A 13096-nucleotide genomic window follows, 5' to 3' on the forward strand; every position below is an offset into this window, starting at 1 on the left:
AGGTGGCGCATCAGTTTGCCAAGGTTACTTGCCTGTTCAGGTGTAAAGTCCCAGGCGATGGAGGTGATAACCGCCCTAGGCACCTGCCCAAATCCTTCCACACGTCCTGCCACCTGGGGACCGACCACCTCACCCAAAAGCTGTCTTTTACACCAGGGTGACACCAGATTCCACAAACCCCATAACAGTATTAATTAGTAGTATTAAGCAGCTCGTGTAAGGATGAACAAAGACCTCAGGAGTCTGCATAATAAACTGACCCACATCAATCCTGGGTAGGAAGAGGGAGATGTATTCCCTGATCCCCTCCACAAGATAGCTCCCGTGGCACAGCAAGGCCACCAAATGCCAGGGCAAAGCACACAGCCATTGTTGTACGAGCACGTTCCCAAGCTCGCAAAATAGAGACAAGCAGTGCAGCCAACAAAATCCGGCACCCACACAGAACCTTGCTACTTAATAACTACTACAGCTACTCCTACACTTCATACAAAACTGCCCTTGTCTTGTGCCCCGTGTTGGGCGCCAAAAAGGGCTGTGGTGGGTTGACCCTAACTGGACACCAGGTGCCCACCGAGTCGCTCTATCACTGCCCTCCTCAGCAGGACAGAGGGGGAGAAAATAAGATGGAAAAGAACTCCTGTGTCAAGATAAAGGCAGTTTAATAAAGCAAAAGCAAGGCCACACATGAAAGCAAAGGAAGACTAAAGATTTATTCTCTATTTCCCATCAGCAGGTGATGTCCAGCCACTTTCTGGGGAGCAGGGCTTCAGTAGGCATAGCAGTTGCTCCAGAAGACAGACGTCATAATAATAAAATACTGGTCCCCACCCCGTACCCCAGCTCCTTTCTCTTAGCTTTTATTGCTGAGCAGACGTCATATGGTATGACTATTCCTTTGGTCAGTTTGGGTCAGCTGTCCTGGCTCTGTCCCCTCCCAAGACCTTGCCCACCCCCAGCGTAGTGGGCAAGGGGGGTGAAATGTTGGAGAGACACCCTTGATGCTGTGGGAGCACTTGCTCAGCAGGAGCCACATCACCGGTGTGTTATCCACCACTACCGACACACAGCACAGCACTATGAAAGCTGCTAGGGGGAAAAATAACTCCCATCTCAGCCACACCCAATAAAACTGTTTATTTAAAAAATTAAAAGAAACTTTTAACAAAATCATGCCGAACAGTGAGGATCTGAAGAGACAGGCAGCACTGGGGGCATCATAAAGAGAAATGCTCTGCAGGCCCTGACCAACCCAAGGGCTAGGTGTGCAGACAAGCACCTCCAAGTGGATGCTAAGACCTTGCTCCACTTCTCTCATCCAAACAGCAATACTGCTTTGTAAGCAGATGAGGTTGTAAATTAGAAACCTGAATCTCTTGCGCATCCCCACAAGGTGCCCAGGGCTCTGATGGTGGTAAGCTTTTAAGAAGTTCCATTTGAGAACAGCCATGGCTGCAGCTGCCGCTTAGAGGAAGCCACTTGCTTAGCTGCAACGTGAAGAGTATGTCATAGCAGAAGGTGTGTGTGACATGCTGCATTTCTTCTTACCCATAATCCTGCAGAGCTGTCCATTTTTTTTCCCTTGTTGCCCTGTAACAGCACAGAACATCCTCTCTAGCCCAGAAGGAAGGGGGAATGAATACGTGTATATCCACAGTCTAAGGAGGGTCACCTTTTGCTGGAACTTGGATCTCCCTCCCTACCCCAATCCAAAACGCGAGAACAGAGCTAGCTCTGGAAGGACAGAGTCCTCTACGAGCTAGAAGCCACGAGGCAATTAATAGATCGCGGGCTGATGATTTGCCTTCTGCATCTGAATGATCTTGCCAAAGCCACCTCTTCCCACATCGTAGTCTGTCCGGTACTCATCTCGCACCTGTGACACAGAAGTAACACAGATATTAGTACCCTGCACTGCCTGTCTGCTGCTAGACTTCAGAATCATCATCCCCTCCTTGCTCAGTTGGTGGGGAACTGAAGTTCAGGTCAGAAGCACTTTGACTCGTTTGAAAACTCTTCAAATAATGCTCAAAAAAAGTGGTAATTGTCTTGAAAATGACAAATGAGGATCCATCTGATGGCTGAGGTCTTTTTAGACAAGAAGCAAAGATCTCTAGAGGTCCCTTCCAAACCCTATCATTCTGTGATTCTGTGAAGACCCCAAAAGATTTTCATTCAGCTTTGCAGTCCAGCTTTCCGAACTGCCAGGACTGGCCTCCAGAACGTTTTCCCCCCTCTCCCCTGGAAATCTGCAAAGAAACGCCACCTTCACACCAGGGCAAACTGCTGTGTTATGGGATTGGCCTAGCAGCTACGCTATGCCCCTCCATCCAAATTCTGTACCATTTTAAGAGTTCTAGCTTGGGATACGGAACATTCTGCTTGCATTGCAGGAAGTCTGGAGTCCTGGACAGAAGTGGCCTTAGGTTCTATCTCTAGCTTTTAACATCAGGCATCAGTTACCAAAACAACCTGGGAATGGCTAAAGTTCATTATCAGATCTTTACAGTCTACACATTTTTCTCCGTGAGACAAAACTAGCAAAACAGTCTTAGGGGGATCAAATTCAAGGTATAAATTGGTATTGCCTTTACCTGTCCTCCAGTCTTTCCTCTTCCATACTGTCGCCCTTCCTTAAACCCTGCATCCCAGTCAGTTCGAATGATGCGGTCATCTAGCCGTGTGCCGTTGATAAATCGCATTGCATGTTCAGCGTCTGCTCTTGTGTAGTATCTGAAGCATACTATAAGGAGAATTAAGTGTACTATTTTGTTGGGTACACGGAAAATAAAAGAAAGAACTATTGTATTTGAGAAGCAGAAAAACCCTGCCTTCCAGCCTTTTCTACTCTTCCTGCTCTCCCTACAGGATCAAAAACTGTGCTCACATAAATCCCAGCTAAAACCAGCCGCCACTCAGAAAGGATGCTGAACTTTAATGGTAGTACCTGCACAGACAAGAAGTAGCTTTGGATCACTTATTTCACAAGCAGATGAAACAAACATGTTAAAGCCTTGCTAAGGGCAAGAAATCTGTAATATGCCTTTTTATACTGCATAAAACTTGACTGAATTTGACCAAGAGGGGCAGGCCTCACAGGAGAGCTTTGCTAAGATAGTTCATGGTACAACTTGTACAAGCGTGTACCCTGTGCTTGGGAATACTGCCATGGCTTATTCAGGTGTAAAATTAAGGTGAGAAAATGAATATGCGCTCTGGCCATGCAAGAGCTCAGACTGACGATTTTAACAGTTCTCATTTTGGTCCTAAAATCATCACAGAAATTAACGTATTAAAGGAGCTCTCTGCCACCTCCAGGAAGTACAGCAGCGGTAGCACATTTCACCTACAGCACCACTGTACAGTCTGTCTCCCAGTTCGGGCGGTGGCAGGGAAGTAGCAAGGTTTGACAGGGGGGTGCCTGGTAGAAAGCACTTGACTGTCACTCCTTTTCAGGTTTTCCACAGCAGTACGGCTAAGCTCGCTGTGCTGAGAGGAACTAGAGGTGGACACCACACACATGGGGCTGGCAGCAGCAGGGAACCAGAAAAGATACTCCACAAAACAGAAGCCACAGGGGGTTTTCTTGATCTTGTCCAGCCCCATGACAATTCTCTTGACGTCTCCGCACTTGGAGAAGAGCTCCTGGATCTGCTCCTCGGTGGTGTAGAAGGACAGGTTGCCGACATACAGCGTCGAGGAGATTTTCAGGGATTTCTCCTGCAGCTGCCTGCTACCCTGCGGGCAGAGGGGAGCGCGCAGCGGGGTGAGCGCGCAAGCGGGCCCCTCCCGCCGCCGCCGAGACGCGCCGCCGCCGAGACGCGCCGCCCTCCCCGCACGGCCCTGCCCCGGCGACAGCCCTCCCTCCCTCCCTCCCCTCTGGCGCTGCTCCCGCCCGCCCCGGCCGGGCCCCGCCGCCCCGGGCCCCGCCGCCCCCGGGCCCGTCCGCACCCGGAAGTGCTGGTCGCGATACTGGCTGATCTCGCAGTAGGAGTCGCTGTTGAGCCCGCTCAGGGTGGTGTGGAGCAGCCCCGACATCTCGCCCGCCGCCGGCCGGGCCCGGGCCCCGACCCCGCGATCCTTCCAGAACCGCCGCGGCGCCCACCCGACGGCAAGCTGAGGAGACGATCCGCCGCGCCGCCCGATTGGCCCCGGCGCCTGCCGCTCGGCGCGGGGAGGCGGGGCGGTAGCGCCAAACAGCCAATCGGAGCGCCGAACTGCCGGGAGCGCCGCGTTTGACGCGGCTGTGGCGCCGGGCCCAGCATGCTCTGCGGCGCTACGCGTGCGCGGTGGCGCCTCCCCCCCCCCCGTCGCCCGCTCTCCTCACAGCGGGCGGCGCTGAGGGGCGGCCCCAGGCATGGAGGCGGTGCGGCTGGCGGCTGTGGAGGGTACAGCCCGGGTCCCCTCCCGGTGATCGCCTGTCGTTGGGCCGCACCTGACGCTCCCCTCTCGTCCTGTCCCACAGGCCTGGTGCGGGAGCTGCTGAGGGAGGAGGCGCCGTCCCGCATCGCCGCTCTCACCGAGGAGCTTTTCCAGGCGGCGGGGAGCGTCTCCGCCGAGGGCGGCAGCGCGGCCGGGGGGCCCTTCTCCATCCCTCCCGGGGAAACAGAGGGTCCCGGCGCCCCCGAGTGCCCGGCTCCCCTCGCCCAGGTTGGTGGCGGGCCCTGCCGGCGCGGCCTCCAGCCTCGGCCGCCAGCAGAACTGGGATGTGGGCAAAGCCGTTTGGTTTTTTCATCTTTTAACCCAATGGCGTTACAGTCGAAAATAAAGTGGAAAATGTTACATTTAAAAAGGAAATGCACAGTGCTGATCCGAAGTGTAAAAGCGAGCATTAGAGTGGGAAAAGTTCCTGATATCTTAGTGATGTTAAAGTTTTTATTATTTCCATTCTCTGGTAAGCATCTAACTGTAATTTTAAGTGAATGCAAGCACAGAACGCTGATGCCTTGGGAGTTTGGTAGGGGCTCAGAGGAGAGGTCCGTCTCATCCTGAGCACACATCCCGATAACCATAGCAGATACTTGAGGAAGAAGAAAATAAGCAAGCACGTCATTTAAGTGCCTGGTGAACCCAGGACATAGTATTAGGGTGGGAAGTACTCATTTTATATATTGTGAAAGTGAATTAGGTAGTTGTTTATCATGTTTTTAAATCTAGGGTTTTTTTCCCTTCTGTGTATTTCTTCCAGAGGAGTACTTAAGAAGTACTAAATATCTACTTTAAAAGGCCTTTTTAAAAAAAAAGTCTGATGAGTAGGTGATTTTTATTTTTTAATTCCATGAATCTGGAATGAAAACAAGACCAGCTGAGATATTGTCCAGCCTTTTCCTCCAAAATTATGTTTTGAAGAGAGATTTAACTCCTAACGATTTTCATGTAAGGAAGACTGATTTTGAAAGTTCTAAGCTTGTGACAAGTGGCAAGATAGGTTGGCAAGTGTCTCAACAGAAAGTATGCTTAGTGTAGTCTGTAAAGAAATACAGGAGCATAAAACCGGTCTCCTTCAGTTCTTCCTGAATCAGTTGGGCTAAATTATTTTTAAAGAATGGAGAAATCCTTATTTTGTAATCTGATCTCTTCAATAAAAGGGGCTGTAAAATGTCTCCTAGTTAGGCAGGAATGTATTTGTAGGCAAGATCTGCCATGGAAACTAGGATCTGAAGTGATGGAAAGGGCAGCCCGTCAAGGTGGGCTGATAAAGGAGCATATTGCCTTTATGTAGAACTCCATCATCTTTTTAACAAAAGTATATAGTCAGTAGCCCGTGTTCTTTGTTTGCTAATATCAGAAGTTTCCTGATGTAGGTATTTAAAATAACTAAACTACTTAGTTTTCTTTTTGATAGGCAAAAGCGGTGAAGCCTTACTATAGATATGTTTTAAAACCTGATATAATTCTTACAGCTCTTTTCCAGTTCCTTCAAATTTTTCAACATCTGTTTAAAATGTACATAATGTATTCTGAAAGCTGCCACTGAGTCAGTTGTATTTTTGACATGGTGATGTGCTGTCGCACAAATTCTGTATCTATGAGTGTTTGTGAGGAAACTTCATCCCAGATGGATAGGGTAAGCGAGGTCATGTTTTGCTAAGTCTGGAAAAGGAGTTGGTAGAAACACAGGTTAGGACATTTCAGTAATATGACTGATTAATGGGATTTGTTTAGGAACATATTTGAATATTTCTGAAGTCCATCACTTCACTTACAGAATTTGCTGTTATGCATAATTTGAAACTGGAGCTGAAGGCACTGATGGATGGTGTGACATGTATTTGCTATTGGTCATACGATTAATTAGTTCATTTTAGTTTCACGTCATGTCATCCTGGGATTTACAGTTATGTTCTTTCTTACCTTGCTTCATCTTAGAAGCGCTCTCATGTTTTCAGAAGATGTGAAATAGCGTTTCATGATACTGAATATATCTTGTGAAATATGCTTGTGAAAAGAGTATGTGCTTTCTGCCAGCTGCTTATAATTCCTCTGAAATGATGGATCTATAGAAAGAATGATCCATGCTTTTAGCTGAAGAAATGCAGTGTCGTCTGTTCTGCATGCCTGTTTTCAGGTCACTATCCCAAATCTCCTTGTGGGATGATGTCACAGTTTCAAGGAAAACTCCCACCTTTGACTCCAACATAAAAGGAAGTTCCACAAATGTATGGACAAGTCATTACTGTGATACACACGAGATGGTGTAAATTTCAATGTGACCCAAATCCAGGTCAAAATTAAATCTAATGGAATTCTCCTACTCAGGTTGAAGAGAGTGCAGTAAACCTGTGGAACTGGGCTGTGACCAAACACACGGGTTCTGTTGTCAGTGATGAACAAAGAGCTAAGCGTACGTATGTGTTCTGTACCTTCCTAAATGTGTTTTGTGTGCTGTAGTGGAAAAACTCTGCTGACAGGCATATATGTAGTGCTGTGGATGTGTTAGGGTGTAGCCAGAGGAAAATATACAGCTGGGCTTGTATAAACAGCTCAGGAAGGAGCATGCTGGTGTATTAGTGATCTCCTTGTGACGCAGAATCAGTGTAGGCATTCTTATCACTCCCCCTTTCTGTGCCAGAGCGTCAGGAAAGGGGTGATATGACCAAAGGAAGCTGTAATTTGCCTTCTATGCTATGGTTTTAATTTAAAAATGTATGGAAACAACACAGATGTAAATTTTAGACTGTTGGTTGCTTAATTTATATCAAGTGAGATTGTTTCTTTAATGTAACAATTTTATCAATGTTTACATACAGAAGAACTCTAAATCCTCTTTTTACTTCCCTGCTTTAGCCAGGTACACAGTTGGTGGGTTTGGTTGGAGCCAGCAGCAGGGCTGGGGGAAAGCATAAGTGAGCTTTTGGTCTTTTCCCTCCATCTGTTCTTTATGTGGTTCTGCAGGATTGCAATATCTGACCTACATTTTTGTCTTGAGGGATTATAGTCAAAATTATGTATAATCTGCATCATATAAATTATGTCAGGTAAAGGGAAAAGGGTAAGTTTACACAAAATAAGTAGTAATTGTAGAGCATAATGTTCTCAGATCTTGTATCACAGCTGAAGGGCCAGGGAGAGGCTATTTTAAATACATTAAGTGGTGTCTTTTCCATCCCTGATGTATAAGGAAGGCCTGAAAATATTTTTGCTTTTTACTTTGAAAATGTAAAGATTATTAAACTTAATTTCTCTATTTTGCTGAAGGCTATTTTGAAGCTCTCAAGACATGTTACTGTAAGCACCTGCAACGTAATTAAGTCTTTGAATACCATGTATTTAACTTAAACTCTCTCTAAAGTGCTTAATAGGTATTTTGATGAGAATATTTTTTTTTCTTACTGCCTAAAAAGCAATTTTAAGCAGGTTGGCTAAAATTCAGACTCCTGAAGTTTTCCCATTTTTCTCTCTTGTAATTTAAAGTGGCAAGAAGTCTTTTAGATATGGCAGGGCCTGCCTTTCTAAAAACAAAGAAGAGAAAAGGGAACTTACGAATGTCTGCGCTGTTTTCTTGCAGTACGGTTTGTTGCTTGCAGACTGGTGTGCCTTTGTGAAGGCAGCGATCCTCCAGAGGGAACTATTCGAAGACAAATTTTGGTAAGGCTAATGGTGGGTGAGCAACAAAGTACAGTTGATCACCACGGGAAACCTTCAGGCCCTATTAGAGTTGCTTTGGAAAGGCCGGGGAATATACCTGTAGTTCTGAGGAACAGACATGCTGCAGGGCGACCTGTATTATCACAGGGCTACCTTGCTTTGTCATATGGCAAGTTGTTATATGAGCAACAAGTTCATTTATTTCAGTATCTTAGAATATTGTGTAGTAAGGCACCATAAGTCTTATGCTGCATTAAGTGTTAAGGGCTTCATTCAGATGTGAGGCGCTTGTCACAAATTGAAGAGCTGAAATACCCCTCTCCTACGTTAGATATATGCATCAATGAGATGAGATCTAACGTTGCCTTTCTTGAAAGTGACTACATTTTCACAAAGCGCTTATGATTTTCTCCTTCAGATGTGTATGAAAACTGGGAAAGGGTGGATAGATATTGGAAAAGCTGATCTTGCTGACGGATTTCTAGAGATTGCCATGAGTGTAAGTCCTTTTCCAGTTTTAATTTCTTACAAATGCGCTTAATTTGTAAGTTCCATGGGTAATGCCTGTGCTTTGTTTTCCAGAGTATAGAAAAACTGTATGCAAAGTTACTTAAGGGGAGCGATGGTGAAGCAGATATTCACGTGCACAAAGCTGATGTGGAGAAGAACCTCTTCAAAGTACTCTCTTATCAGGCAGAATCAGTACGTGTTCTTCACAGTTTTCCTTATAAGTCTCTAGGGTTATAGAGGGAAACTCTGACCCAGTTATTACATGTATGAATGCTTGCTGTTGAAGGCTTGCTGAGGGATATATTTCCTGCACTTAGATGTAAGATAGCAGATCTTGTGTTTGCATTCAGTGTTGCAATCATTTAATGATTTTTAATTTGCCTAATTTATCACAGTCAGTTCTGCTGTGGTGTTTATATCTTCTAGTTCAGATTTGTTGCTCTGTGATTTGGACAGCATGGCTGTTTAGCGTACAAACAGCCACCTTTCTGAATCATGAACGTGTCAGTTCCAAAGGTGTCCTGTGCTTGACTGAAGAAGTGGGATAGGAGTGGAGTAGAGCCTGGGTCCCCCAAAGTGCATTCGTGTAACATGTATACGGCAAGACTAGTCACCTTGGAACGCTCATCATACTGTGCTAGTATTTGCAGCTAGGCTGATTGAAAATATATGAGGTAGTATTCATCATGACTGCAGATAGCCAAGGTTTGTGTCTTAACAAGTAAATATTATAAGCCACATGTGCAAAGTCTTCTGTAACTTAAAACTTTCATGGCTCTGCAAACTCATGAACATCATTAAAGCTGTTAATATTATATGCCATCAGAGATCTTTCTATGCATGAATACCTTTTCTTCCATAACCTCGTGCATGCTGCTTTCCACGTATAAAGGCTTTAAACAGTAGGAGAATCATCATAAAATGACAAGATCTGGAAATAGTGAGTTCCATGACTTTGATATTTTCTTTAAAGTCTCAAACTCTGGCATCATACAGTGAGGTAGGAATCATGGTGATAATTATAAAAAAATACCTAGCTCAATATAAGAGAAGTTTGAAAAAGTGCTAAAGGTTTTCTAGGGGATCAACAACACAAATTACAATAATTCAAAGTATGTAATTTAAAAATTCTAAGTTTTGTGAAGCATTGTTGTACTTGGCTGAAGTTTCTGAGTACTTTATCAATGCTATAGAGTATTATAAACATATGGGTGTAAATATGAAAAAAATGTAGTTGCCTGCATTTGTTGATAACACCACTGACCTCAGTATCTAGAAGGGGAGTACTATCTCCAAAATACTCAAGAGCTTCCCTAAGCAGTGGCCAGAATTTTTACTTTGATCATGGAGACAAAGGATCACCTTAAATTATTGGAGACGTGGTTTAAGATTTGCTGAATTGTTGTATCATCTTAACATCTGAATGAAAAGGCCTCTGGCCTTTTCACACTACCTAAGGACTGCAGTGCTTTTCTGGATGTCTTTATCATCTGGGAATATGTAGAAATATGCAGAATTATTGTAGCACTGTAAGGACAGATATCTAATCCCAAACCTGGCTTTACTGAACATGAAAAAGCCAAGTGCTATTTTAGAGAATCATTCTTTTAATGAATTTTAAAGACATGTTACTCACTAACGGTTTGTTGGCATGCTCTACTGCTTGCTTAGGCAGTTGCTCAAGGGGATTTTCAGAAAGCGGTGATGTGTGTGCAGCGCTGCAAAGATATGTTGATGAAATTACCAAAAGAGGTAAGTGAAATCATCCTTTCTTTATCATTCCAAACTTTGAAAATCTGCTTTCCTCTCTATATGTTAAAGAATGACATATGCCATATAAAATTTTGAAAAGTAGTCTCAACTACGTATCTTTTCTGTGGTTGGTTGCTACTTTGAGATTTTCTCGCTAAAAATTTTGCATTAAACGGCAGTTTTTTTCTTCAAAGTTCATTTTTTCATGCTTCTCAGACGTTAGCATTTGAAATAGAAGGATAAACTTTTCCTAAAGAATAAGCAAGCAAGGCAAAAAGATTTCTAAATTGAATGTACAACCTACTCTTCTACAGAACTAGCTGCGTTTTACGCCTTGATCTTGTATATTGCTTCTTCACTTGTACCTATGTGAAGTTTTGTCTGGAGCCAGATGGGACAAGAGCAGAGCTGAGTTACTAAGTTTTTGATATGCAGGTCTGTCACTACCCTCAGTACTAATCTTCTTCATGAAGCTACAGAGCTATGAATGGAGGCTTCCCATTGCACTAAACTGTGTTTTTTGTAGTTCTTGTGTCAGAGAAAAATGTCCGGAGAAAACAGACTCTAGCATATGCAGACTAGTTCTTTGTTTGCAAAGATAAAAGTCTAATATGTTTATATGAGAATATACTTCCCCACATTTATTTTCGTTTACTTTAATGTTTTCCCAATATTTAGGAAACATTTTATTCCTTTATCACCTGTGGTACAGGTAGTAAAATTCAAAGGGGTAGATGTGAATTCTGAAATGAAAATACGGGAAATACAGTTGGAGTTTGATTGGGTTTTTAACCAAATAAACTCCAACCAATTTTAAACTGGTTTTTGTGATCTGCTGTCTTTCTTCAGTGCATCCAAGTGCACTGTTGCAGTCAGTTGCAGGGGTCTAGCTTTGATTTGAATCATAAAAGCAGAGCTTCTTGCTGTGAATTGTTGAAGATGCTCACTGGGGACTTTGCACTACTGTTCCTCATTTCATTTTAAATGAATTTCATGCTTTCTGCTTAAACTCCTCCATTAAATAATATTAAACTTCCCATGATAAATGCTCTTCACAAAGCAGGAGCACTGATGCAAACAAGGAGAAGGTTTCTGATCATGAGAGACACAATTTACTTCTGCTTTAAAGAGTGGTGTTTAAACAGTAAGAAAAAGGAAAGAGCTAGTGGTTGCTGAGTGACTTCAAAACTTCTGGACCACTGGGTAGCCATCAGTGCTTAACTCTTCCAGGCTCCCATTGTACCAGAGAGCACTTGCAGAGTATCACAAGGGGGTTGTTGCGTTATGGTAGTGCGTGGTACCACAGATCGGCTGGAGAGGATTTGCAGCTTGTGGATCATCAGTGGTCTATGAACCATTACCAGTAACTCTTGCCCTACAGGGTGAAATGCCGGAATTGTTCCAAACACTTGTTGTTCAGAGAGGTGCCAGGTTTATGGGGGTATTTTAGTGTTACACTTGACACCTGGAACACAGTAATTCACTGACATAGTATTTTAATTATCCTTTGAAATAATTCTTTCCCAAGCATGCAAGTAGATGAATGGGGTATGCCACAGTATGCCTACAGCATTATGCTAAAAACATGAAACCCTCTCAATACAGTAAACTTTCTGTGCTGGAAAGAAAAAACTCACAAATGAACTTATCAAAAGTAAGGGTTTCACATCTGAGAGTGATTGGGTTTTTTGTTCATGCATACTGAATCTGTGCATTTGCCTCTGGATTGCAATGAGATAAACAATAAATTTGAAGCAAGATGCTGTGCTACCTCTGTCATTCTTGCTTGAGGATTCGAAATCTGTAGTCACTTGCAGAAAACATCATTTATGCTTGGAAAAGAAAGTACTTAAAAGAAAGTTACTGCAGAGGCAAAATGGATGTAAATATTGGCAGCCTGTTAGCATATAAAATGGCTTTTCTGTCTCTTCTTTGGACGACATGTGACAGCTGCAAATCATTTCAAAGGAAAGACAGGTTGTTATGAACAGATGTTGTCAGGACTGACTGATAAAGCAGAAAGCAACAGTGCTCTGAATAACGAAGCATTCAAAAACAGTTTTTTCCTAAAACTTGTAATATGGATCATCCTTTTTTAACCCCAAAGAGACATGCTTGGAAGAAGACTACCATGGAAGAGGCAATCCTTTTCACTTAACTATATAAAACTTTTTTTGTCATTTTTAAAAATGAAGTTATAATATTACAGTTTTTCCTCTCAAGTTTTAATTTTTATTGTTTACTTTACGCAGTCCTAGTGCTTTCAGTGTGATTTCGTGAGGAACTATTCTGCCTCATGTGTTTCAAGAATCCTGCTGGTTTTTTGTGTGTCCTGGTCTGGTTAATGATGCTTTACTTTCCCACACAATTATTATTCCATTTCAGTTGTGTTCAGTATCCCCTTGTGTAAGGTCAGAAGTGATAACAGTGGATATATCTTTAAAGTAAAATGCGTTTTAAAGAACCTGAGACTGCAGTCCATAGGTCTAATGGTGTTTCTACAGAACATTATAGAAGCAGGAGTCTTTTTTTGCAGACCTGTTACCTATCAATTCTCTGTTACAATTTTGGAGTGGAAACCTACGAATGGAAGAGGTATGAACAGAGCTCCTTCTGGCTCAGGTAATGTGCAAAGACAAAATAAAATCCTGCTTTTGAGATGTAAAAATATGTGTGAATGTGAGGGGGGAGCAAGGGAAAGTAGAGGTTTAATTAAAAATGTGAGAATACAAGATTTTAACGGCAC

At 43.5% G+C, this 13096-nt stretch overlaps 2 protein-coding genes across 2 annotated transcripts in view; one reads left to right on the plus strand and one right to left on the minus strand.

Annotated features, from left to right (window-relative positions):
- Nucleotides 1-1113: 1113 nt before the first annotated feature.
- Nucleotides 1114-4175, minus strand: LOC134521110 (nuclear cap-binding protein subunit 2). Its single transcript, XM_063347231.1, has 4 exons — nucleotides 3952-4175; nucleotides 3557-3738; nucleotides 2595-2733; nucleotides 1114-1876 (listed from the first exon to the last, which is right to left on the minus strand). The coding sequence occupies exons 1-4, from the start codon at nucleotides 4036-4038 to the stop codon at nucleotides 1778-1780; spliced, it is 507 nt and encodes a 168-aa protein (XP_063203301.1). The 5' UTR covers nucleotides 4039-4175; the 3' UTR covers nucleotides 1114-1777.
- Nucleotides 4176-4312: 137 nt separating this feature from the next.
- The window catches only part of TEX11 (testis expressed 11), a 43287-nt gene continuing 34503 nt past the window's right edge, over nucleotides 4313-13096 (plus strand). Inside the window, exons 1-8 of the mRNA XM_063345880.1 lie at nucleotides 4313-4388; nucleotides 4466-4650; nucleotides 6760-6844; nucleotides 8009-8088; nucleotides 8507-8587; nucleotides 8671-8790; nucleotides 10270-10350; nucleotides 12887-12972. Of these exons, the coding sequence (XP_063201950.1) occupies nucleotides 4358-4388; nucleotides 4466-4650; nucleotides 6760-6844; nucleotides 8009-8088; nucleotides 8507-8587; nucleotides 8671-8790; nucleotides 10270-10350; nucleotides 12887-12972 (749 nt within the window). The 5' untranslated portion in view covers nucleotides 4313-4357. The remainder of the gene's footprint in view (nucleotides 4389-4465; nucleotides 4651-6759; nucleotides 6845-8008; nucleotides 8089-8506; nucleotides 8588-8670; nucleotides 8791-10269; nucleotides 10351-12886; nucleotides 12973-13096) is intronic.

Source organism: Chroicocephalus ridibundus, chromosome 9 (genome assembly GCF_963924245.1).
Source record: "Chroicocephalus ridibundus chromosome 9, bChrRid1.1, whole genome shotgun sequence".
NCBI lineage: Eukaryota > Metazoa > Chordata > Aves > Charadriiformes > Laridae > Chroicocephalus > Chroicocephalus ridibundus.